This window comes from Rhinolophus sinicus, linkage group LG10 (assembly GCF_036562045.2).
Source record: "Rhinolophus sinicus isolate RSC01 linkage group LG10, ASM3656204v1, whole genome shotgun sequence".
NCBI lineage: Eukaryota > Metazoa > Chordata > Mammalia > Chiroptera > Rhinolophidae > Rhinolophus > Rhinolophus sinicus.
In genome coordinates this window covers 7357902-7384656 of record NC_133759.1, presented here as the reverse complement: position 1 = coordinate 7384656, position 26755 = coordinate 7357902, and the positions used below count along the sequence as shown (strand labels likewise).

Sequence of the window (26755 nt, the reverse complement as noted above, 5' to 3'; positions counted from 1 at the left end):
TTCTATCAGAGCCAGATGGGCTGTGGGTAGAAAGTGCTGCAGACTTGGGTCAAGCCTTTAAATTCAGAGCACCCTATAGAGGAGACAGGAGTCTGGGTGTGGGCTCAGGCCACATAAGATGGAGAGCCCATTGCCTGAAGTGCCATTGTTCAAAGTCTTCTCCTTCTTGGATGTATTCGATTTGCTACGGGCTGGCCAAGTGAACAAGGTGAATGGGCTCCACTGTCCACTGCTCTAATTGACCAGTCCTACCCCCACACCCGTCCAGCTTGTCAGTGCTTGCCCAAGACCCCTTTCACTTCCCTCCCTCAGCCTTGGGATGTTGGATACCCAGATTCTACCCTCACCACCTTCCTTTGTTCCTTAAGTTTACCTTGTTCAGGCCTGCCCATTCAGCTCTGATATACTCGTGTCCTTGGGACTCAGTTGCTTCTCTTAGCCAGTTGGAGCACCAGTTTGCAGAAGAGCAGAGTGATACATTGAGTGTTTTGGGGTTAGCATCCTCCACTCCGAGGGCCTCGTATTTTGTTAAATGAAAATGAAAAACTGATCTACAGGAGTTGCCGTGCTGATTAAATGGTTCTTGAGGTTCCCATTTCAAGCCCTAGGAAATCCACTCTGAACTTTCTCAAGAATACTAAGGACCTGTCCTGGCAGTGATGGGCCCCTGCTTTTACCATGTCACTGTTGCCCCAAACTGGGAGGGCTTTGAGAGCTGGGGTGGTGGTGGCTGGGTAACCCGTGTGGGCTTGGCTCCCAGAAGAGATGATAGCAGAGGAGGAGCCCACGTTTGGGAACCAATTGCCTTCTCTCTTCCTTTCTCTCCCCTCAGTACTGGAATAAGGTTGCAGACAGTGATCGCCTGTGGAGGTGAGCAAGCGGAGTGGGTGGGGAGATGGGAAGGCAGGTGTCTCTCAGGGGAGAGGAAGACATCGGTATGGGACCTAGGCTTGTGTGTGGTTGTGTTGTGAGAGGCACGAGTGAAGGTTACTGTGAGTAAAGGGTTCGTGTGGTGTACCAGAGGTGCCAAGGAGGTAAACTGACCGGGGGCAGCCTGACGGACAGGACTGTGCCTCTGTTTCCAGAGACCTGTGTCTGAAGAAATGGAGCTTCTACAACTTCTCCTGTGAGCACTTGGGCCCACAGACATGGAAGCAGTTCTTGCTCAACCAAATAAGGCATGAGCGTCGGATGGAATTGGCACAGCCAGAGGACTTTATCTACAAAAAAGCAACTGGCAACTTAGGTATGGGGACAGGGCACCCTAGAGGAACATGAAAAACTTGTTTTAAGAAATCAACTGTTTTTTCCCATGTTCCCATTCAGTGAAGAGAAAGGGAATTAAAACGTAATGGGACTGGGTTGCTGTGACGACCCTCACTGGTCTCCCTGCTTTCTGCCCGCCCCCCATTGTTCTCTACAATCTGTGTTGCATGGAAAAGCCTGAGTGATCTTTTCACAACATAAATAAAATCAGGTCTTGTTACTCCGTTTTCCCAAAGGCTTCCCATCTCTCCTAGAATAAAAAATTTAATGAAAAAGGAAACTTTTAAATTACAGAAGTTCTAATGCTCACTTTATTTCTCGTACCTTTTTTAAAATTCAGAACAGTTCTCTGATGGAGAGATTTCCCCCCCATTTTATATCTATGAAAACGGAGATTAAAAAGGAAAAAACAAATTGGCCAAGACGTCCCAAGTGCCCAGTCTGCAATGGGAACCCATGTTTGAATAACTCTGAAGCCCAATTTCCATCCTTTTCGTAAAGATTGCAAAAACACTTAAAATCGTCTTTCCAGGATTCTTTTTATTCAATTGGATCATCCCTCAACTATCTGGTGGCCAAGTGTTGTCTGTGTTTCCTTCTAGGAATCTTGGGACCTATAGCTTATCTCTCAGGAAGTGGCCCTTCTATGAATGGACGAGAGAAGTCAGTCATTTGTACGGTGTCTTCGAAGCGCATGCTTTATGCCTGGGATGTGTGGGAGGTGAGTCTGGCCAGTGAGGAGCACATGTAATGCATACCTGTGTCCATCCTGTTACACAGGTGAAGCAGGTGCTGGGAGGAAAGTGCTATTCAGAATTGGTAATAGAAACAAAATTTCAAATTACGTCTTTTAATTGGCACTCTGTGACCTTTTCATTTAGACTACAGACACATAGAGAATTCACTTTGTAATTTGTGTTTCTATATATAAACTTGTGCAAGGACTTCTTTTCTTTTGGTCACGTGGAGTGACTTTGTGAAATAGACAGTTTCTTGGCATTGTGCATCTTCATAGCCTGTTCTATGGTCTCCCTGTCAACAATTGGCATTTGCTATTTTGGCTTTTTCAGGGAGTGGTCTCTAACTCAGATCACCTCCAGGGGGGCACAATGCTTGTCTTATACATCAGGACCACATGAGAGGGAGCACGAAGCACTGGAGAGGGAGTGGAAGACCCCAAGTGTCTCCCAAATTATTGTATTGTCTTGGTTTTCCCCTCTTGGATTTCTCCCTCCTCCCCATAAAAATTGGAGAATGATTCTTTCTAACATAGGTCTTCTGATGTATGATAAATACCCTTTGATGAATATATGAGGTGGCAGGGAAATGATGAGGTAAAGTTTAGAAGGATACTCTTACCTTAAACTTACGCAATGTTGTATGTCAATTACATCTCAACAAAGCTGGGGAAAAGGAAATTAGAAGGGTACTCTCTTGGATAACCTGCTCTAGGGAAACCATTCACCATGTCCCTGAAGGACATTCAAGCAGCCCAGTGGACAAGTCCACGGGACAGAGAACTCAGGCCTCCTGTCTACAGCCAATACCCACTTGCAGACATGTGAGTGAGCCATCTTGGAGGCAAATCCTCCAACCCCAGACAGCCTTCACATTATTGCATCCCCAGCCAACACCTTGCTGCAACCTAATGAGAAACCCTAACCCAGAGCCACCTGGTTCATCCACTTGAATTTTTGACCAATGGAAGTTGTGTGACGTAAGTGTTTATCGCTTTAAGCTGCTACATAATCTGTGATGCAGCTATAGATAACAAATAATAGTTTTTAGTACCTGGAAGTGGGGTGCTGCTGTAACAAAAACCTAGAAAGTGGAAGAAGCTTTGGAAACAGGAAGGGGACAGGAGCCAGAAAGACTCTGAGGAGAGTGCCGGACCTTAAAGAGACTGTTAGCAAAAACCTAATGGCCTACCAAGATTCCGCCAGTGAGAACTTAAGGGAAAGTGTGAAAAATGTTATAGGATGCTGGAGGAAAGGGGGTCCTTCTTACATAGCGGTCCAAGCAAGACCAATCCAGGGTAAATAAATCAATCAATAAATAAGAAAAAAAATATCAATCCAGGGCAATATCAGTAAACCATACTATAAAGTTGAAGCCAAAAGTAGGTAGCTGCAAAATTCTTTGTTGGACCACAGAAAGGTCTAAGGAGGTACCTCAGAACTGTTCAGTCAAGTGATAGGTCTTCTAAGAAGTTTCAGGCAGCCCCAGCAGAAGCCCAAGTTACCAAAAGAATTTATCTCAAAGAATTGTGAGGGTGGATCTTGTCTAATGAGGTAAACTCCAATACGTTTCTTTGGAAAGCCACAAAGTTTTTAAGAGAATTATATTTGCAGAAACACTGCCAGCTTGGGTTTAATGGGGTTGAGATATCACAGAAGGAAAAGGGACTTTTGAATCCCAGACTTTTACAGGCAAGAAGCAGGCTGCAAAAACTAAGCTGCAAAATTGGGCCACCATATATGGAAAGGGATGGAGACTCAGAAGACAGAACTGAGAACCTAGAGAGTAGAGCCAAGAGTCATGAAGAATCTTTCCCAGGCCTTGAATCCCAATCAGCGGACTATCAGCACGTTCTCTATTGGATTTCAAATGTTCTGTGGAGCAGCGATTCCTTCATGCTTCCCTCCCCATTTTCCATTTTCCCCTTTTTTGAATCATCCTATGCCTGCCCTACCCTTGTATTTTGGGGATGTAAGGAAAGATAACTGGTATATTTAGTTTAAAATTTTTCACATCAAGATGAATCTAAAGAGCTTCATCTCTACCTGGACCTAATTCAACAATGAGATCCTAGATTTTGAGATGATGCTGGAATGGTCTGAGCTATTTGGGGGCATTAGGAGATGCTGAGTGTATTTTGCATGTGAGTTATTAGGGGCGACAAGGCGGAGTGTCAGCCAGCCTCTAAGATGGCCCTCAGTATCCCTTGCCCCACAGTATTCATGATCTTATGGAGTCCACTCCCACATTGAATAGAGCTGATCTTTGTAACCAATAGGACATTGTAGAAATGATGGTGTGTAACTTCTGAAGTTATGTCATAAAAGACACTTCCTTCCTCTCTCTTGAGTCATTGGCTCTTGGAAAGCCAACCACAATATTATGAGGACACCGAGAAGCCCAAGAGAGAGGTCTGTGTGGGGAAGAACTGAGGACTCCTGCTAGCAGCCAGCACCAACTTGCCAACCATTTGAGGGAGCCATCTTGAAAGTGGAACTTGGCTTCAACCTCATAAGAGACCCTGAGCGAGAACTACCTAGCCAAGCTGCACCTGAATTTCTAATGAACAAATTGTGAGATAAAAACTTGTTATTTGAAGCCACCCAGTTTGTATTGGATGATTTATTCCACAACAGATAACACTACATAGGCAACCTGTTGTAGTGTTAGGAATCAAAATAGTGATTACATCTGGGGAGAGTGAAAGGGTTAGTACATAGGGCAAGTGTAAGGGGGCTTTAAGAGGGCTTAGAAGGAGTTATAGTGATCACTTTGTAATAACTTACTAAACTTTACATTTATGTTTGTGTTCTTTGATACATTTTACAATTTTAATGAGACTAAAGAAAAGTCTAGAAGGGAAACTCATCTGTCTTGTTTGCAATGTACAAGGTTGATGATGGAATAACGATTATCATGATAGTTGATACCCTTTGAACTCCTACTAGGTACTAGGCAGAGTTCTAAGCATGTTTCCTGTGTTGTGAAATGTAATACAACAGTCAATAAGAAGCCGCAGTGGTAAGTAACTTGCCGAATGTCACACTGTTACTAAGGCAGAACTGATTTGAGCTCAGGGAGTGTGATTGGTCTTTATGCCCGTCAAGTAGTGAGTTCCTGCTTTTGAATATATTGCATAGTTCCTTTTTCATGTTCACTGCCCCTCGAATAATTGAGATATTTAGTAGAATTTTCTTATTCTATTCCCAGAAGAAAGAAAGGGATCTGATTTAGAGGAGGCTTCCAAATAAACACTGGCAGAATGAAAGCACAGTTGGAGTGAAGAGTTCCTTGAACACATATATTGTTACTGTCGTTCTCCAGGGCACTATGATCTGGTCAAGCCCAGTCCAGCCATCTAGCATCAAGCTTCTGGTGACCCTCCCTCAGGTGCATCTTGCATTCACTGTGGATTTGGAGGGAACGGTCAAAGTGTGGAATTGTCAGGATGAGGACGCTCTGGCTGCTCTCACCATGCCTCAGGCCTGTTTTTCCTTGGAAGCCTTTCTCACAAAGGATGGCCCATTCCTGATGGTAAGTGACCCCTGCATGTGGAGGGGGCCCACAAAGCAAAATGCCTGCTGCCTTGACAGGTACTGTGGCCCCCTTACTGTCACATCACATCACAGCCTGTCTTCTTGGAGTCATATCTATGACACCCCCTGGATAATGTACCAATGAGTCATAATACACCGATGAATGTGGCCGCACAAGCCTTTATGCTACCCTGACCTTTTATCTACCGCAGGTACATGTCCACACTTATTCTTAAAACAAAAATGAAAAACATCTTCCTGAATTATTTCACATCTTTCAAGTGTGTATTATTGTACAGTCCATGACTTTGGACAGTGCCTATGGAAGGAGAGATGTGGGTGTGGGGAGACATTGAGAAAAAAGTGTAATGTTGATGTGTTACTGAGTAACTATCTTGGAGAAGAGTGTTTTGGGGCTTAGAAAGGTTTATTTCTTGGGATCATGCCAGCAACCTTGTGGGGCAGGCCGATCAGAGGTTTTAATCTCCATTATGTGAGTGAAGAAATGGTGACACAGCTTGGCAGCTGACGAGGCTGCCTTCTGTGTGCTTTAGGATTTCACGTCTCTTTCCACTGACACGGCAATGGTGCTTTGGTTTCAGGTGGGCAATTCTGAAGGTGACATCTACACACTGACAGTGCCTGAGTTGAGGAGTGTTTCTAAAGTTAATGCATTTAACTACAGTGTTGATTTTCTGCACTGCTCTCCTGACAAGAAATGGATCTTTGCCTCTGGGACACATCAACATATCTTGCCAAAGGTAGATGCTGCCCTGTGTGCTTTAACTTCGGGGGGAGAGGGTCAGCGTTAGGAAGGTGAAGTCAGGAAGTGTTAGAGAAACTACAGAGGACCGGACGGCCTGCCTCCTCCTCTCAAAGGCCATAGCACGCATGGAATCCATTCCTAGGGCCAAGAGACAGTGTTCTTTGAAGCAATCATACCTAGTTACAAAGACAAACCTTATTAATGAAAATTTGCTCATGAAGCCTGAATCAGTCAAAGAGATGGAGGAGGGTGAGCGAGAGCGAGAAATGAAGGTCTCTGGTAACTGGTTCACTTTTGCTTTCCTTACTTTACTTTTATCTACCTTGGCTGGAAAGTACAAAGAAGTCCAGAAGTAAATAAAAATGCATCCACCTCTGATATTACTCTGAGAAAGTGACATTTTGAGCAGGCCATTTTACATGGCATATGCGGACTGGGCACCAGAGAGAAAGGAGCTAAGGGAGGAGACAGCAAAAGCAGAACAGCCCTTGACTAGTTCTCCAAGAAGGGAAAATCTGCTTAGCCAACTGCAACTTGATCAGGGGTCCTATGTGGCCAGCTGATTTGGAACCCCTTGGTATGCCAGAAGAGAAGCTTTGGGGACTCTGCTCCACGTGTGACCATGACAAGCAGGATAGAAAGACAATGAGCGACAGGCAGGGACTACTCAGTGCTCCCTGAGACTCAGAATAAAGCTTTGGCCACAAGCTGAGGATTCTTAAGGCGGCTTTTCTGGAGTCACTCCCGTCCTGAGATGCTATAACTTCCCCCTTCACCTGACTGCATGTGCAATAATCTCTCCATAGGTACTTTTTGTGGAGTGCTTACTGAGGCCGTCAGAAGGCGAAAGCCCTCTGTCTGTCTCTCTCCCGTTTTCATCGTGCTGCAGAGCCTGCTGGGCCCCCAGGAGGGCCAACAGGATAACGCTGATGTTCCGAAGAGCGTCTTTCAGAAAGACGGGGTTTAGCACCTTTGATCTAACACTTGAGAGGACTGGGGGCAGAACAGTCATTCAAGGTAGTCTATGCCATATTGGAAACCTTGTTCCTCCTCCCTATCACTCGTGCACTCATTTTAAGCTATAAATGGATGTTAATAGGTAAATCTGTGTAAAGGGCAGGGATTTCTTTAGCTCGAGGCTAACCCATGCCTGCTTGACTCCAATGCCCACATTTCTGACGTCTGCGCTCCACTGTGCCTTCTTAGGCAGACATGTTTAGATTCCCATCATGCTTTAGGGCCTGGATTCCCTTCCTTCAATGCCTAAGGTATTATTTATTGTCCAAAGCCCTCTGTTCCTGTGTCATAGCACCCACCACCATGATCAATGATGGGTACTTTCAGGCCACTGGCCTAGCCTTCGTTTTCCTCACTGGACTTTCCAAGTCCCATGGAAGTAGGGAGTATAGTTTTTCATTCAGGGAAAGGATATTTTTCTGACTAAATGACCCAAAGTTTGCCTGTATGTGTGTGTATGTGTTTTACATGAAAACAGCACATCAGATCGCAAGTTTCCTGTTGCCAGTTCATATGGAGAGTCCTATTTGGATGGGAGTCGGTGATGGAAATATGATTGTCTTTGAGAGTGGGCCATACTTGTTTCTCTTCACCATCAATGGCCTCCAGCTGCAACAATTTGATGACCACGAGCTGACCATCTGTAACTTATTGGTGGTACGTATGATCTTTCTTCTCCACTTATTAATTGCTCTGATTTTGACTCTGGGCCACTCACTCCCGGGTATCCTTTGAAGGATTCTCTCCATGTCCTCACCACATCCATGGATAACTATCTGCATATGTACATGTGGGAAGAGGAAGGTCGTTACCCATACCTCAAGAGCTGTTTTCACCTGGAACACATAAGGAATGATTACACACCAAGCTGGTAAGCCCTGCTTTGTGACTTTAACTTTTCCTAAAGATTTTAAATTTCTACATAAAAAAAAAGTTAATAAAGGGATAACAGGATTTTTAAAAGATTCTTGGAGGATATATATGAATAAACTTATGCCCAAAAAGAGAATTGCTAGTTCTTGGAGTATGTCCACAGTCCTTGCAATAGATTTCAAAAGGCTTCCCACAATGGCTCTCAATTTATATTCCCATAAGCAGCATATGAAGATTTATATCCTTAACATCTTGTCTTTACCTGTAAGGTTTTTTGTTTGTTTTAGTTCATTAGTCATTTGGGTTGCTTCTTTCATGAGCTGCCTTTATCTTCATTTTACTTATTTTTCTTCTAGATTGCTTGCCTTTATCTAAGTTATTTTTCTTGATATTTTATATACTGTACATAGAAGTCTTGTCTTTCACATACTTCACAAATATTTTCTTCCAGATTACTTGTCCTTATAATGCTTATTTTTGGCAATATCTAACAAAATACATATACATATATCATTTGAACTGCCAATGCCACTAAAAGGAATTTACTCTAACAGTATACCTCCAATGATTAAAATACCTTGTTTATTTATTACAGCATTAGTTGTGATTGCCAAATACTGGATACTACCTAATTGCCCAAACATGAGAGATTGTCTAAATTACTATGGTATATCCACATAATGAAGTATTATGCAGCTATAATTTTTTAAAAGGGGGGAAAAGAATGGGGAAAATCTCTATGTTCAGATAAGAAGTTATTGCCAATGTTTTTGAGGCAAAAATATTTAAAAGTATAGAATTGATATATATATATATATATAACTATACTTAGCAGATTTTCTTTCATATTTTTTGCTCTCTGTATCATAGCTAATAAATCTTAGCCAACTCTAAATCATAAATACTGATTTCTCTTCATGTAAAGTGTCCCATACTGCATAGCTTTGTCTTTTTCCATCTGAATAATTTTTTAAGCAGGGAGATTTTATATTTCCCAAGTAGAATACAGTTGTCCAATACACAGTTTGAGTTTTAACAAAAATATAAAGTCCTGTAATTAAACCACAGAATATGTCTATCACACCCCAATTTTTCTCATGCTCCATTGCCGTCTGTCCCTCCTTCCATCTCAGCACCAGGCAACCACTGGTCTTCTTTCGGTCTCTAAATTTATAAATTAGTTTATATTTTCTAAAATTTTATGTAAATTAAATTATATAGTAGATATGCCTTTGTGTCACCAATGAGCATGGTGTTTTTGAGATTCGCCCATGTTGAGTGTATCAGTGATTCACTCCTTTTCTCTTGCTGCATAGTGTCCCCTTCTATAGCTGTACCACAGTTCACTTTACCAGTTGCGAGACATTTATATTGTGTCTAGTTTGGAATGATTATGACTAAAACTACTGTATCCATTCGTGATAAGATTTTTGTGTATTTACCTGAGAGTGGAACTGTTGGCTCATATGGTATGTTTCACTTTATAAGAAACTGGAAAACTCTTTCCTAGGGAGCTATATATTTTTGCATTCCCACCAACAATGTTTGCGAGTTCCAGTGGTTCCAGTTGGTACTGTTTGGTTTTTGTTTTCTTAACATTTTTTTTTACATTCTAGTGGGTGTGTAGTGATATCTCATTATAGTTGTATTGTATATTTCCCCAATGATATTGAGCAACTTTTCATTTGCTTATTTACCATCCAGATATCTTCTTTGGTGGAGCATTTGTTCAAACCTTTTGGCCATTTTTTAATTGGGTTCTTTTCTTAATACTGAGTTTTAATAGTTCTTTATATATTTGGAATATAAGTCTTTTATCAGATAAGGATTTGCAAATATTTCCTCCCACTCTGGTTTCCTCCCACTCTGGTTTTTTTACTCTACCAACAGTGTCTTTCAAAGAGCAGGTGTTCTAAATTTTGATGAAGTCTAATTCTTCTTATAAAATGATTGGTCTCTGGGTGGTCTATCTAAGAAATCTTTGCCTAACCCAAGGTAACAAAGATTTTCCCCTATGTTTTCCTCCAAAAATTTTATAGTTTTAGGTTTTACATTTAGGTCTGTGATCCATTTTGAATTAAATCTTATTTAGGGCAAGTTAAAGACATAGGTTTATTTATTTCTTTGCATATGGGTATTCAATTATTCAGCACTATTTGTTGGAGAACAAAAAGCTATTCTTTCTCCATTGAATTGCCTCTATACCTTTGTATAGACAAAGGTATAAAAATTGACCATATATGTATAATTTTTATTATTAATTATGTATAATTATTATGTATAATATTAATATGTTAATTGATAACTTTACTGTTATCAATTTCATCCCTGTCTGCTTATATCTTCCTTCCTTCCTTCTGCTTGTTTTTTTTTCTAGTTCTTGAGGTAAAAGCTTAGATTATTGCTTTAAGACCTGTTCTTTTTAAATATCAGCATTTGATGCTCTAAATTCTCCCACTAAGCACTGCTTTATCTGCAACTCACAGATTTTGATTGATTCTTTTCTTTTTCATTCAGTTTTATGTACTTTTAAGTTTCCCTTTTCTCCTTTGACTCGTGTATTATTTATGTTTAATTTTCAAGTGTTTGGATATTTTATTGCTTTCTTTTTTATTGATTTCTAGTTTAAATCAATTACAGTCAGAGAGCATGCTCCATTGCTTCATATGTTCTCTGTTCTTTCACATTTGTTAAAGTCTGTTTTATGACCCAGCATGTGGTCTATCTTGATGAAGTTCCCTGTGAGCTTGAAAAGAATGTGTATCCTGCTCTTGTTGGCTTGGAATGTTCTATAAATGGCAATTGGATCACCTTGGTTGATTATCTTCTTCAGTTCCTCCATATTTTTTCCAATTTTTTTGTCTGATGGTTCTGTCAATTATGAGAGAAGATTTTTAATTTCCTGAGTATAAATGTGGATTTGTCTATTTTTCCTTTCAATTGTTTAAGTTTTTAGTTCATGTATTTTGCAACTCTGTGTGTTGGTGTATTTAGTAGCATTATATCTTTTTTGTTAATTGGCCCTTTTATTTTTGTGTAATGTCCCTCCTTGTCCCTTGCAATTTCCTTTGCGAGAAGTCTACTTTACCTGTTACTAAGTTAGCCACTCCTGGTTTTTCTTGATTAATGTTTGTATGTTACATTGTTTGTCCATTCTTTTATTTCCAATCTATTTATATTATTATAATTGAAGTGAGTTTCTTGTAGACAGGATCTAGTTGGGTTGTGGCATTTACCCACTGTGCCAAGATCTGTCTTTTGTTGGTTTGTTAACTTCTCTTTGTTCAGCATTTTAAAAAATGTTTTGCCACTTCCTTCTGTCTTCTATGGTATCCAATGAGAAGTCCACTGTCATTCAAATTGATCCTCTGCAGATGATGTGTCATTTTTCTCTGGCTGATTTCAAGTTATTTTCTTTGTCTTTAGTTTTCAGAAATTTGGTATGTCTGATGTAGTGTTCTTTGAATTTAACCTGTTTGAGTTTGATCAGCTTTGAATCTGTAGGTTTACCAAATTCAAGGAATTTTCAAGTATGATGATCTCTGCGGTACCTGGAGGGAAGAGGAAGGTGTACCACCTCTACTCACCCTAGTGCAAGGGAGGAGATAGTCAACAGATCTCTACCCCCATAATTTCTGGGCTCCTGGAGAAGAGGGGTAGGGGTACCACCTCATTCATACAGGATGAAAATGAAGGGAAACATGGCTTCTTTTATGGTATTCACCTAGAATAGAACAGGTATAGTCAAAGAGAACAAAATTCCATTTTAAAATAAAAAGCTTCCCTCGTATCATTATTAAATAAGATAACCTGGCAAATCAGAGAGATTGATAATTCTGGCAGTGACATCTCAGAGCAGGTTGGGATTGCTACTCTTACACATGATAATCAGCATACCTTTGCCAGATCTACACAGTTACTCAAAACCAAATCCAAAAGTAACTTCTATGATCAAAAGACCAATTGATTTGGGAAGAATATTTGTATTTTTGTCAGGTTCAAATTTAGTATCATTAACAATGGATATAACTACTTTCCCTTTTGTCCACTGATGGTGTTGTTTTTTTCTGTTGGCAGCTTTTTTACCAAAGCCATATGTGATAACACGAGCGTAGTATGTGTGGTGTCAAGAAGTCGTGAAACCAGCATTCTGGTGATGTATTCTTTGAACATGTAATATGGAAACTAATGCAATTAACCTGGATCATCTTGCTCAATGTAGTAAAGAGAATTCTATTTGCAAACCCAGAATGATTATTTCTGGGATTATACCAGGAAAGACGCAGTAACTTAACTATCTATAGTGAATCTACACTATATGGGTCACACACTATACAGATAGAGTATGGAGAAACATATTCTATGTCCCTTCCATCAAGGAGAGTATAGAATACTAAGGTAGGAAAATATAAATGGTCACACAAGTGTACAATTCCAAACAATTCAAGGGAAGCATATTATGGGGAAAGCGTGTGAATTTAGATTGAGGCTGGTTTAAAAATGAAGGCATCTGTATCAGTCAGTCAGTGAGTGTTCTTGCCTGTAAGCAACCAAAAATAAATTCTGTAAAATTTAAGCAAAAAAGGAATGTATTAGAAAAACAGAGGTTAATATCTAAAAGTAGCTAGAAAAGACTCAGAATATATGTAGATGGGAATAAAAAATGCTCAAAAGGACTAGGAAATTGAAAATACATCAAAGGTTAAATCACATAACTGTCTTGATTTGCATATCACCACAGCCATTGTAAAGGCTATGATAAAGAACTGGGCCCCTGTCCTTGTAGTGAGTTCAGGATTCAGAGTTCTGGGAGAGAATATTAATAAATCAAGCCTATGACACAAGGATCTGCTCTTCTGGCTTTGAGGGAGGGTAAGATTGGAAGAAAGATGATCTAAGGGGATAGATAATACTCTAAATGGGCTGTGATCTCAATGGGAAATCTCTCCAAAGCACATGGGCTGTTTAAGTGTCCACCATCCCCTCTCTGTAGAAATAAGCTTAAAGCTGTGACCAAGACAATAAAGGAAGGGCAGCGCAATGAAGGGTTTATGCAGAAGGACAAGGTTGGGTGGAGAAGATGACATGAGATGCAGTATAAACAGTACCTGAGACAGCTCTGAGATAGTCATGTGTTTGGTTTAGTTCAGAATCAAAGAAAATCTATGTGTCTGAAGTCGAACCGGCAACCTTGTGATTGAGAGGACACGCTCCAACCAACTGAGCATCTGGGAGCTCAGCTGCAGCTCAGCTCAAGGTGCTGTGTTCAATCTTAGTTGCAGGGAGCAGAGCCCACCATCCCTTTCAGAAGTCAAGGAGTCCAACAGCTGCAACCTTGTGGTTGAGAGCCCACCGGGCCATGTGAGAATTGAACCGGCAGCCTTTGGAGTTAGGAACATGGAACTCCAACCGCCTGAGCCACTGGGCCAGCCCCCTACACCTGTGTTTTTAAAAGATCCTTTTCATTGCCATTTAGAAAATTGATTTAAAAGTAGCCATAGGCCCGGTGGCTCAGGCGGTTTAGAGCTCCATACTCCTAACACTGAAGGCTGCCGGTTCGATTCCCACATGGGCCAGTGGGCTCTCAACCACAAGGCTGTCAGTTCAATTCCTCGAGTCCCACAAGGGATGGTGGGCTGTGCCCCCTGCAACTAGCAACAGCAACTGGACCTGGAGCTGAGCTGCGCCACCCACAACTAAGACTAAAAGGACAACAACTTGAAGCTGAATGGCACCCTCCACAACTAAGATTGAAAGGACGACAACTTGACTTGGAAAAAAGGCCTGGAAGTACACACTGTTTCCCAATAAAGTCATGTTACCCTTCAAAAAAAGAAAAAAAAAAAGTAGCCATAGTGACCAAGGAGAGCCAGTTAAGCCATTTCCGTTATTAGAATCTATTCTCTTTGCTATAGATAAAGGTAAAGGGTGGCAGTGGAGACCAAGGTAGAAGAGATAGAGGAAGAAATATGTAAAATTTGTGGAATATATGTGCATGAGCACAAAAAATGTAATTTGTTAGAGGACACCGGAATAAGTAGGATCCCACAGGGTCTGTGATTTCTGAGTAATGTCAGTTAAAAGGAGATAAAATTGAACTACTGTTAGGCTTTCATTTTCCATAAATAAGTGATCAAACTGTGTAGAGAATATTTTCTACACACAGCACCTAAACATTGTTCAGATTTGCAAATGCAAAACAAAACTTTAAAATCCATTGTTAAGGTGGCTGGAATAGAAGAGAAACCTTCTAAGATGGGGAAAAAAATGTAAATCCAGAAAAGTCAACAAACGTTTTTTCCTTCTTTGTCGAATTTTAAAGGACTACTTGATACAATACAGGACCTCTGCCTCATTGGAGGTGAGGTCAGATCTGTAAGATCCAGGACCCTCAGAAAGGTAAACTGAAGGGCAATCTACCCACTGGAGAAGGATGCTAGGGAGAGCTGCTGCCCTCAGCCACAGGTACAGGTAGAATAAAATCAGAGAAACCATTCTCTCCAGAGAATTCCTAACCATAACAATATTCTCCTTGGAGCTGGATTTCATATAAGTCAGGGTCCCAGGACAATATAGATATTATATACAAATTAAGATAATTTGAGGAAAGTATATTAAAGGGACTACTATAATTTGGATTTGGGATGAAAAGAAGTAGAGAAACCACAAATAATGAACCTAGTGTTATTAATATTTTAACCCATCCCTCCAAGGCTATGGCAGCCCATTTCTGACTTGTGTTTGCGAATCCAGACCAGGTTTTGTTTCTGCCTCAGTCACAGGAAGCTCTATTGGTGAGCACTACCTGATGGGAACTAGTTAACCTTCCCCTACAAGTAAGGCAAGGCACTGAAGGCTAATGGCCTATCATCCCTGACCTAGTTAAAGAAGGAGTACTTATTCCTTATCATCTCACCTTTTGTTTCCCTGGGATGGCCTATGCTTAAAGCCACTACTGATGAGTGGGCGCTAACTATAGACTATAAAGAATTAAAGGCTATTCCCGTTATTAGAGCACCTCTACCAGATATCACTTAATGGATGACATTCAAAATATCATAAGGGAATGGTTTCAAGTTACAGATTTGACCTACATGTTTTATTTTGTAAAAATTTCACAGGAGAGAGAGGTGTTCTCCTCTACCATCCATGTATTCTGCTGCACTAATGGCACGTGGAACCAGTCTGGGCCTGCTCGTGACACCCAGCAGATAGATCAACTTGCCCCTGAACCTGATAGCACCAGTTGGGTGATTCCCTGGAGATAAGCAGACCCCCTGCAGATGACCTCTGACTTTACTCTTTTGCTGTGCCTTTTCCTGATCTGAGAGGTCCCTACCCTTACCAGAGTGACTACACATCCACTGGTGTGTCACCCTAGCCTTACATATTAGCTGCCAAAGGTGGGGGGAGGGGAGGAAGGGGGTGGGCAGTCTATGTAATTGTTAACACATCCTGCTGCACTCACCAAGTTTTACAGAGAGTCAGGGACAGACACCAAAGGCACCAGAATATCACTGCTAACTAACCAGATAAGTCAGACTCTTCTCTTTTCCAGATCTAGTCTTCTGGCTCTCCCCTACTAAGTGAGCAGACTGGCTGCAAACTGGCTTCGAAGTCCTGGTTTGTGCTCTTATAGGCTTCTGTATCCTAAAGATGCTCTATCACTGGCTCTGAGCCCAGCATTCTAAAGTAACATACAATGTAGATCATAGAACAGCCCAGGGCCAGGAGATGGTTTATCATATAGATGAGCCAAAGATGGCCTCTGTGTATTGGCCCCTACGTTGTTTATTTCTTCAATGCAGACAGACTCATTACCTCAAAAGCCTGCTGGTGCCAGATTCCAGTTTTTACACATCCAATTATTTTTAAATTGTTTAATTTTTAAAATATTCAAATTCATATTTATTTAAATTCATTTTAAAAATTTAAATCTAAAATTTTATTTTTAAATGTATTTAAATTTTAATATTTATTAAATAATTAAAGTACTTAAAATAATCCAAGCAAGAAGATTTGTAGTCATTTAGAGCCTGCCTCCTTGTCAGACCCTCAGTGAAACTTCTCCTAACAGCCATTTCCTATTGGACTTTCAAGAATTACAACATATAGCATTGATTTGCATTAGCCCACAGACATTTAGACCTAATCTATTTCAGAATAAATATATTGACAGTCCTATGAAACCACTGACAGTCACTCTCATTTGACTCTTCAGTTGTTTATCTACATTGTGTCTTCAAATAGGTTTTCTAGGATAGTATATTTTCTGGCTTTTGGGTATTTCATAGGGTCTTTTTATTGCCCCAACTCATACGGGACAACTAAGCCGGATATGGCATTATCAAGATAACTTCTCTCAAAATCTAGAGATATTACTACACTGTTGTTGAGTAGCTATAGTCTCTGAAATTAATCCTTTAGGCAGTTTGAATATTTTTGTAGCAAATCTGTTTGTTCTGACTGAAATCTTCCACACTTATATGCCATTGACATTGTGTCACAGGATTTTGATGCTTTGTTCACTCTGTTTCTCTTTGTGTTTTAGGTTTGGGTAATTTCTATTGACCTATCTTCAAATTCATTGATTCTCTTTTCAGCTGTGAAAAGTCTATTGATAAATCCATTAAAGGCATTCTTCATCCTCCATTTTCATTTCTAACATTTCCATTTGACTCTATTTTAGTTTCAACATGATGGAAATTCTCACCTGCAGGGATGTAGGCTAGAACACAGACAGACACCCCTGGGCAGGTTACAAAGAAAGTGGGAGCTCAGGAGAGCCAGGTGTGAAGAGAAAATTTCAAGGCCAGTTACAGACACAAAGACCCTGCTGCTGACTGACCATTATCCAAGAGGGCACAATGCCAGGGTTCTAGGAGTTGAAGAGGGTGGAAGTCGGGGATAGAAGCTGGGGGAAACATAAACATGGTCCAATGTGGATTAAAATTTGGGAAATGGGGCGTTATTGGGAGCCCAGTGCTTCTTGTGTTGCCTGATAAAATAAGAGCTAAAGAGCATGATGAGGAGATACTTCTGTGAATACAGCGAAAAGGCCAGGCTGGAAGATAAAGCTTATATCTGTAGGTTATTGTTCTTCCTCACATGCAGCTCCAGAATAAGAGACTCACCCTTCAGTCCAGCAGCTCTGGGGGCAGTGGGGAGACTGCCTCCAGTTGGGGCAGGGGTGTTCCTACAAACTTAAGGTCTGGAAAATTGGTGCTGTGTATGTCAGCCTGACCCGTAAGAAAAAGAGGAAAGGGCCGGGCTGTGTGTGGTAAGCAGTTTACAAAAATAAACATTTATCTCACCCACATATTATCTCAGTTACATCACATAAAAATGGCGATGGAGCCTTAATGGGAGAACATATTTGTTGTGTATACAACTGAGAATGTATTGATAGCTGGAGGATTTTAGGAATTACTACAAATTTATAGATAATAGACAGGGAATCTGGAAGGGAGATAGACTGATTTAGAGTGGGTTGCTCACACAAGGTGATCCCTTGATGACAGGATGCCCATTTTTTAGGAAAGCCCATGAAGAAATGCCCAACTCCCTTAGTAATCAGTGAGTAGGTGAAAAAATAAAGACTGAGATACTACTTTATACTCGTGATTTTGGCAAAAATGGTAGCATCAGATATACTCAGGTGTGGGGAACAGCCACACTCTGCTGACAGGACTGTAAGTGATGCATTGATTCTGGGGGACCATTTGGAGGTCTTTGGTGAAATTTAGTAGTCAGCACATGCCATTGACTCATCAGCCCCACTCCGAGTCATGTGCTTAGAAAAACTTGCACACAGTGGAGCAAGGAGACGTGAAAAGGCAGGCAACAGGAAGGGTGACAGTCAACAGTGACATATGAAAATGACAGGACATCGGACAGCTACATACTTCGATTATATAGATCTCAAACACATACCCCCAAGTGAAAATATCAAACAATGGCATAAAATATTTCAAATTACAAGAGAGGAATTAGGGTTGGGAGGTGCAGGGGACCAAGTATGTGCAAACAGGTAGTCGTATATCCTCCTGAAACACAAAGTGGGGAGCAGATGTCACACACTGTCCACAAAAAATAAATTCGATCTATTTTGGGATAAATGCCCTGTCACTATTTAAAGGACCCCCATTTCCTTCCTTACCAATGTTATGTGTATTACCTATTAATTGCTATTATTGTTATTATTTGGCCTGTTTTTGAGTTATCAGTTCTTAGCCATTGAATAATCTCTCACTGAGACAATATCATGAGTTTTTTATTATTGTCTTAAGATATGCTTAAATACCTGGCAAAATTATTTTCAATATCTTTATAATAATATTATTTCAGATGACTTGTGAATTTTAGAACATTTATAACTTTCTCTCTACCAATATATATTTGTGATTACAGCTGTAACTCACAAAACTTATGAATTAATGTAAGATTAAATGACCTTTACAGTAATAGTATACATATCTTTATAGAAAACTTCATTAATATAAATGTCTATAGTACTACTATAAATTTTGTCTTATACATTTTGAACAATTTCTGTGAAGAATAAGGAAATGTTAAATAGGGTAAATGTCAAGCGGGGCTGTAATGCAGGGAGGCCTGCGGGGTCTCTGCTCCCGCTCCCCACATGAGAACGCAGGATATGGTGAGGCCAAAGAGGAACACCCATGGTGCCATAGGTAGGGGAGTCATACCACTATACTCTCCCTGGTGGCTGGGTTGGAGAAACAGGAAACAGGAGCCACACAATTCTCAACCCTCATTGCTCCGCTTGCAGGCTCAGCCACCATCTTCTTGCTAGCCCCCATTTTCTGCTAGCGTAGCCACAGCAGTTATATTAGTGGCCAATGGCTCACTGGTTACAGCTGACGGCCAACTAGCCACAGCTGATGGCCATGCAATCACGGTTCATGGCCATTTACTACCTGAGCCAGCACCTTTCCATGTGAGGCCAAGAGCCTGGAAACTGCTTTCTGGGGCTCTGTCCCCACAGGGGCAGCCTGCAGGTATCAGCTCCCGCTCCCCACATAAGAATGCAGGACATAGTGAGGACAAAAAAGAACACCCACGGAGCCATAGATAGAGGAGTCACACCACTATAGTCTCGCTGGCGGCTGAGTTGGAGACACAGGAAGCAGGAGCCACACTATCTGCAACCTGTCGTCCACTTCTCTGCAATCTGCAACCCGCACTCCGCCATGCTAACTACAGTCTGCGCTTGCCAGCTACCATCTTCTTGCTAGCCCCCATTTGCTGCTACCATAGCCACAGCAGTTATATTAATGGCCAATGGCTCACTGGTTACAGCTGACAGCCAACTAGCCACAGCTGATGGCCATCCAATCACAGTTGATGGCCATTTACTACCTGAGCCAGCACCTTTCCACGTGAGGCCGAGAGCCTGGAAACTGCACTCCTGGCTCTGTCCCCACAGTAAAATAGCAAAGAAAAAAGAATAAAGAGAAAATTTTTAGAAGGTCCAAGTATAAAAATGAAGAGAGTAGATACATAAGACACATACAGTGTTCCGTGTAAATCTTGCCTAATCTTCTTGAAAATCTTGTGCCTTTGCCTATTTTGGCATCTTTCCACTGTCTTGAAATTAAGTATTTTCTTTTTGTCTCTGTCCACTAAAATTGAAGCTCTTTTAAAGTAGAGCTCTTTGTTTCTGAGACTGCAGTGTGTCTGTCTCATAGGAAATGCTCAGTAAATTCTTAATTAGTAAGTGAAATGATGGAGGGATAACGGGAGCCAATATATCGAGTAGTATAGTGAGAGAGAGTGCAAAGTCAAATATTAGGAAAAGGGTCAAGTACAGAAGAGGGACCATAAAAAGTGGAAACAGATGGCTAACGAAGTAAAGTTAATGGAAATGCGTGAGGAGAGTAAAAATGGAAATCCAAGTGGAACAGATTTTCACACTTAAATGAAAGGAGCCATAGAGTGAGGCAACTGTAGTTAAGATTTAAAGCAAAGCAGGAGTAAATATTAAATAAGAAGGAAAAGTTAATTCAAAGAAATAGAGGTCAGAGAAAGGAATTTTGCAATAGAAAATTTGCTAAGAAGATGAGAGAAGAGAAAGGAAACAAAATAACAGAACAACATCAGAAAAAGTATGAGAGGAAACAGGTTTGTAAAGTGGGAGAGTCAGGGACACACAAAACACAAGAGGAGAAGGGGGCAATTGTCAGAAAGTTAAGCCAATTTAATGAGAGGGGAGATAAATGGGTGGAAAATAGGGCAAGGAAAAGAAATTATAAAGAGAGATGTGCAACTAGCGCTGCAATAGTGGATTAAAGAGACCTACTGACATTAAAGAGATGCAACAAGACGTGAGAATAGGAACATTAAATTGTACCTCCATAATTTCTAAGCCTAGGAAAACCTGGAAAGGAGAGAGCAGAGTGAAATGAGTATAGAGAAGAAGACAACATAAGCAAGCAATGGACGATAAGAATACCTTCGGGAGGAGGGAGAGAGCCTGAGGGAAGGGAAAAAGGGATGAAAGACAGGAATGAAGTCAGCAACAAAGAACCAGCATCCTACAAAGACAGTGATAGTGGGGGGTAAGGTTCAGAAGCCACCTCAAGATGTGCTTCAGTGGTATGCGGATTATTTGAGCTAAGGGCAATGGATACCCTGTGGGCTCAAGAGGAACTTCTGCCCCCCACCTTAATTATCTAGAAGAATTTAAATGAGGAGCTTGACCCACGATAAGAGTTATCACCAGAAAAAACTTTTGACCTTCCTATTTGGTAGGGCAAATTCTAATGACTGCAGTCTCTCTCCCTGCAATGACCTTCTGAAGCCTCAGGGTGCATTACTCATCCCTAGCTCAAAATGTCTTATAGACTCACTTTCCCCTTCTGTCCCTGAAGCTGTCCTGCATGTGGGGTCTCTGATTCTCTCATGTATGTGGGGTTCCCATACATATGTATGTATGTAATTAAATTTGGTCATTTTTCTCTTGTTAATCTGTCTCAGCTCTACTTGATTATTAGACCAGCGGAAAGAACCCTGAGGGTAGAGGAAAGTTTCTTCCTCCCCACAGTAGCAACCCTCAGGCAGTTCACATATGCTCGTGATTTCATCATTCAGAGGTTGGCCTTGTACAGAGAGGCAAAGTGACTGCCCAGAAGTCACAGCCTGGTGGAAGGCAAAGCTGGTTGAACCCAGGGAGACTGGCCCTAGCAACATTGACCAAATTGCTATAAGCCGTCAAAAAAAGACCAAGAAAATTGGAATAGGGGGCTGTCCCGGTGGCTCAGGCGGTTGGAGCTCTGTGCTCCTGCCGTGCAGGGCGTCTGGTGGGGTGTCTGCTCCCGCCCCCCGCAAGAGAACGCAGGATACGATGAGGCCAAAAAGGGACACCCACAGAGCCATAGGTAGGGGAATCATACTAGTATATTCTCGCTGGCGGCACTATAGTCTCACTGGAGGCTGGATCCACACTGTCCTAACTGCAATTCGCGCCATCCTAACTGCAATTCGCGCCATCCTAACTGCAATCCGCGCTTGCCACCCAGCCGCCATCTTCTTGCTAGCCCCCATTTCGCTGCTAGCGTAGCCACAGCAGTTATATTAGTGGCCAATGGCTCACTGGTTACAGCTGACGGCCAACTAGCCACAGCTGATGGCCATCCAATCACAGTTGATGGCCATTTACTACCTGAGCCAGCATCTGTCTATGTGAGGCTGAGAGCCTGGAAACTACTTTTTGGGGCTCTGTCCTCACAGCTCCTAACGCCAAAGGCTGCCAGTTCGATTCCCACATGGGCCAGTGGGCTCTCAACCACAAGGCTGTGGCAGTTGGACTCCTTGACTCCTGCAAGGGATGGTGGGCTCCACCTCCTGCAACTAAGATTGAACACTGAGCTGAGCTGCCACTGAGCTCCCGGATGGCTCAGTTGGTTGGAGTGTGTCCTCTCAACCATAAGGTTGCCGGTTTGATTCCTCGACTCCCTCCAAGGGATGGTGGGCTGTGCCCCCTGCAACTAACAACGGCAACTGGACCTGGAGCTGAGCTGCACCCTCCACAACTAAGAAAGGACAACACCTTGACTTGGAAAAAGTCCTGGAAGTACACACTGTTCCCCAATAAAGTCCTATTCCCCAATAAAGTCCTGTTCCCCTCCCCCAATAAAAAAAAATCTTTAAAAAAATTGGAATAGAGGTCAGAGAACAAAGGTAGAATGATTTATAAAGTGGTTTTCTTTTCTTAATTTTTATTAGGGAATATTGGCAAACAGAGTGTTTTTCCAGAACCCATCAGCTCCAAGTCAAGTAGTTGTCTTCAATCTAGTTGTGGAGGGTGTGGCTCACTGGCCCATGTGGGAATCGAACTGGCGACCTTGGTGTTATGAGCACTGCACTCTAACCAACTGAGCCAACCGGCAGCCCCGATTTATAAAGTTTTGAGATTAAAATGCCTTTTTGAAAAAGAGGAAAGGAAGAGAATAATGGACTTAGGAGGAAAATAGAAGAATGGGTAATCGCTTCTCGGCCTTTTGGCTAAGATCAAGTGTAGAAAAGGAAATACGAGGAAAAAAAACAGGAATGGATAATGAAAAGGAAATGAAGAAAAGAGAATAATGAGAAAAATAGAAAGTACGATGACAAATGAGAAAGATGACAGAGAATACTCAAATAGAAGAAACATGAAAAGAAAAATTTTTCAAAAGGCGTTGACAGATAAATGAGAAAAGGGGCTCTCACAGAAGTGTGTTCCTGTTTCTCCCAGCTGAGGCTTGAGGAGAGGGGCTCACCTGGCTGGTCTCTGCAGCTGAGACCTGACAAGCTGTGGGGGGTGATGGCAGACTCCAGAGTGACAGGACAGGTGGGGTGACCTCATCCCACACTGGGATGTGATTATCCTCTCACCCAAACTGGATCTGACCAGCTCAGGGTGGATGCTTTAAGATGGTAGAAAATTAGCCTATTGTGAATTAGCCTACTAAAACGTGTATTGTGACAATTACATTAGACACAAACTACGTTCTGGGAACACCAGCTTTTCCCGATGTGAATTCTGTGTTAATGAAGTTCTGTGCCATAAACTCAAGATTTAATTCTACTCTGTTGAAACAATAACTTAATAATAGTTGTGAGTCAACCTGATGACGTACAATGTAAAATTTTAAAGAATGAGTAGCTAAGTCATGAAAATATATGAACGATTTAAAGCAAATTGAAATAAAGTCAATTAATGGCATTTAAAATTTCTATCACAATTACTTAAGAGAATATTCATGTATGTGGATAATGACTGAAAAAAACAAGATAATCCTATTTCTGTGGGCAATCCTTAATTTTGTCCACTTAAAACTTTTCTTTAATGATTTTTTTTTAGGCAGTTTTTGTGTTTTCTAAGCCTGGTTGTTGTTTTTTTTAAGATTTTATTGGGGAAGGGGAACAGGACTTTATTGGGGAACAGTATGTACTTCCAGGCCTTTTTTCCAAGTCAAGTTGTTGTCCTTTCAGTCTTAGTTGTGGAGGATGCAGCTCAGCTCCAGGTCCAGTTGCCATTTAGTTGAGAGGACACGCTCCAACCAACTGAGCCATCCGGGAGCTCAGCCACAGCTCAGCTCATGGTGCCATGTTCAACCTTAGTTGCAGGGGGCAGAGCCCACCATCCCTTGCGGGACTCCAGGAGTTGAACTGGCAACCTTGTGGTTGAGAGGACGCGCTCCAACCAACTGAGCCATCTGGGAGCTCAGCGGCAGCTCAGCTCAAGGTGCTGTGTTCAACCTTAGTTGCAGGGGGCACAGCCCACCATCCCTTGCGGGACTCAAGGAGTTGAACTGGCAACCTTGTGGTTATATAATACTCCTACTGGAATGCTGCTTTCAGAATGTATATTTTCCTTTGCAGTTGTTGGAAATTTCTCATTTGGAAGAGTAGCACTATCTTGGATTAACTAGCATAAACTTAATGAGGAAGATAAAATAAAATATTTAAAGATCATGATTTTAAAAGTAGAAAGATATGTTTCTCTGGAAACTCATTTGTTGACTTGGGTAACAGTGACTTCTGAGGCAAAAAGGAAGCTGGAGAAGCCAGCCCTGGGCCTGAAATCTTGGGGAAGATAGGTCGGGAGGGGTGAAGGTTTCAGAGAAAGAGCCATGAGTCCTCTCTTCCTCGTGGCAGCCATTCTCTGTCTGGAGGATGCCTTGCCAGGACGTCAGGTTCCCAGACTCCTGCAGCACTGGCTTACCGCCGGCGCCTGCAAGAGGCTGTGGGTTACACGGCTGTCCCCTTGCCAGCTTGAGGCTTCTGTGGTCACTAATCTCTGGATAATTTTACACCCCCCCCCTTTGCCCTTCCAGCCCCCTCCAACACTTTCATAATCAATCTTCTGTTTGAAACACCCACAGCGGTTTGTTTTCCTGACTAGCCACTCACTGTCACTCTACCTCAACTATCTCCTTAGACATATCTCACATCTAAAACCAGAATTCAGGTTAGAGACAAGGTAAGATTACCCACTAAGCCGGGGGTGTAAAAACTGCGGCCCGCGGGCCAACTGCGGTCCGCAATCCATTGTTAATTGGCCCGCAGCAAATTCCAAAAACATATTTAGTTTACTTAAATAAACCAGGTGAGGCAATACATACTTCACCTCGAGTGAGTGGCCCGGCTGTTTGTGTATTTTACCTCATATGGCCCTTGGTAAAAAACGTTGAAAAAAGTTTGGACACCCCTGCGACTAAGCCCTAGCAATACTGAATTTAGAACCGCTCCTCATTGTTTCAATTGTCTAAAGAGCTCCAGGCACAGGAATATTCAAGGCTTTGATAAATTCCTCACTGTGGCCAGAAGATGGCAGTACGCCACCACCCAACTCACCAACAACCCGCTGGCCAGAGCGGCTTCACAATCCTAGACCCTGCAGGGACTCAATTACCGTCATGGGACATGTCCGCCCACAGGTCAGTCGGTTTCAAGAGCACCTATCAGCCACGTAATCCAAATGCTTATAAATAAAACCCCAAGTCGCAATCAAGAAATAACTTCCTTTCAAACACCATGATATCCTAGTCTGAGATGTCTGGCAAACGTTTGGAATTGAATAAACCATCATCCTTAGTTAGGACAGAACACTTTTAAAGGGAGATCCATGGTCCATGAAGCATCGTCAGTCAGCTAAACCAGGCGGTCTGGGTCTGCATTTGTTCTTGAATGTGTTATCCTAAGGACAGCCTGGGGGAACGGGCACCTGACACACAAAGGCCAGTCACCAGCGCCCAATGGAAAAGCCTGGGGCCGCCAGGCCCACCCCGTGACCCACCAACACAGCCGAGAGCCATCTGTGGGCACTGGCCAATAGGACCCAGAGTCCTGCCCATTCCCAAGGTGTCAAGTGTCTTCCAAGGTAATCCCAACATTTATCAGCATAAATTCAACTGTTACATCTATTAGTAAGTTTCTTCCAATACCAAAAAGATTAATAAAAATATAGCACTTCCGGATCTTCTGTCTGGATATTTACTCCAATATGTAAAAGTTCTTTTAATAAAGGAAGTCACTCCTTCAACATGGTAAGGCCCCCCCCCCCGCCATAATCAGAAGAAACAAAATCCTTTCGTGCCACACATTTGTGGGAAATATAGCAATGAGGGTTCACTTTTGCAATCTCAATCAGAAAAATTAGGAATGTCCTACACTGCAATTGTGGCCAAGACCCAAGTAAACGATCCCAGAGTCCCGCCGGTGTGGGACTGTCCATTCTCAGCCGAGGGGCTGTGATTTCTGGGAAGTTCCTCCTGTCTCTTGTTAGAACAATGGTCTGGAAGGGCTGAGCTGTGAATGACTCAGAGGACGTGCAGTACCCATCCTGCCAAGCGTGCAGGCACATGGTTTTCCTCTCCCCCGAGCCCTCGCCAACCCCTAACAGGCCGCCTGGAACCTGCAGTGGCCTGAGCCTGGAACACAGGGCTTATGGTGCTGAACAAGGCTGCCTCCCTCTCTGTGCCTGAACACCCCAAACTGCACCCCTGCTCCCTGGGATAGTCTCTTTGGGGGATCAACTCTATGGTTTGGCCAAAGCAGCCATGGAGAGTCAGAACCATTCTGAGCTGCTAAAAAACCTGGCTGGAGCACCCAATCAAAGCACCAAAGCTCACATTCTCCCAAATGATGGCACCTGACTGCTGACCTGTTTCTGACTGGGGTCCTGACACTGGGCAGAAATGGGGAGGGAGGGCGTTAGAGCAGCTGTGACTACACTGGCATGGACATACGAATGTGGCTCCTGCTGTCTTAGGGACAAGGACTTTGGGATGGCTTTAGGGCCAGTAAGGAGGGAAGCGGACTCACCTTGGCCTCTGTCTCTTCAAGCCGTCTATGAAGGCCCGAGTGGGGGTGGGGCTTCTGTGTCAGAAGCTGAGAGGCTGGGGGTAAAGGAAGGGCTCTGGGCTATGGGAGTAAGCAGAGAGCCGAGGGGGAGAGACCTGCGAAGACCCTGAGGGCTCTGCGCTGGCCTCTGTTCGGCAGGCTGGTCTCCTGCTGAGGTCCAGGTGGTCTCAGTCAAGGGGGCATCAAGCCC

The 26755-nt window shown here is 42.4% G+C and overlaps 1 protein-coding gene across 1 annotated transcript; it reads left to right on the top strand.

The window, feature by feature from the left end:
- Window positions 1–1091: 1091 nt before the first annotated feature.
- On the top strand, window positions 1092–12440 carry FBXW12 (F-box and WD repeat domain containing 12). The gene is made up of 8 exons (XM_019723951.2): window positions 1092–1246; window positions 1869–1987; window positions 5329–5538; window positions 6143–6301; window positions 7113–7323; window positions 7802–7980; window positions 8061–8194; window positions 12274–12440. Exons 1-8 carry the CDS (start codon window positions 1192–1194, stop codon window positions 12371–12373), a joined length of 1167 nt encoding a protein of 388 aa, XP_019579510.2. The 5' UTR covers window positions 1092–1191; the 3' UTR covers window positions 12374–12440.
- Window positions 12441–26755: the final 14315 nt, after the last annotated feature.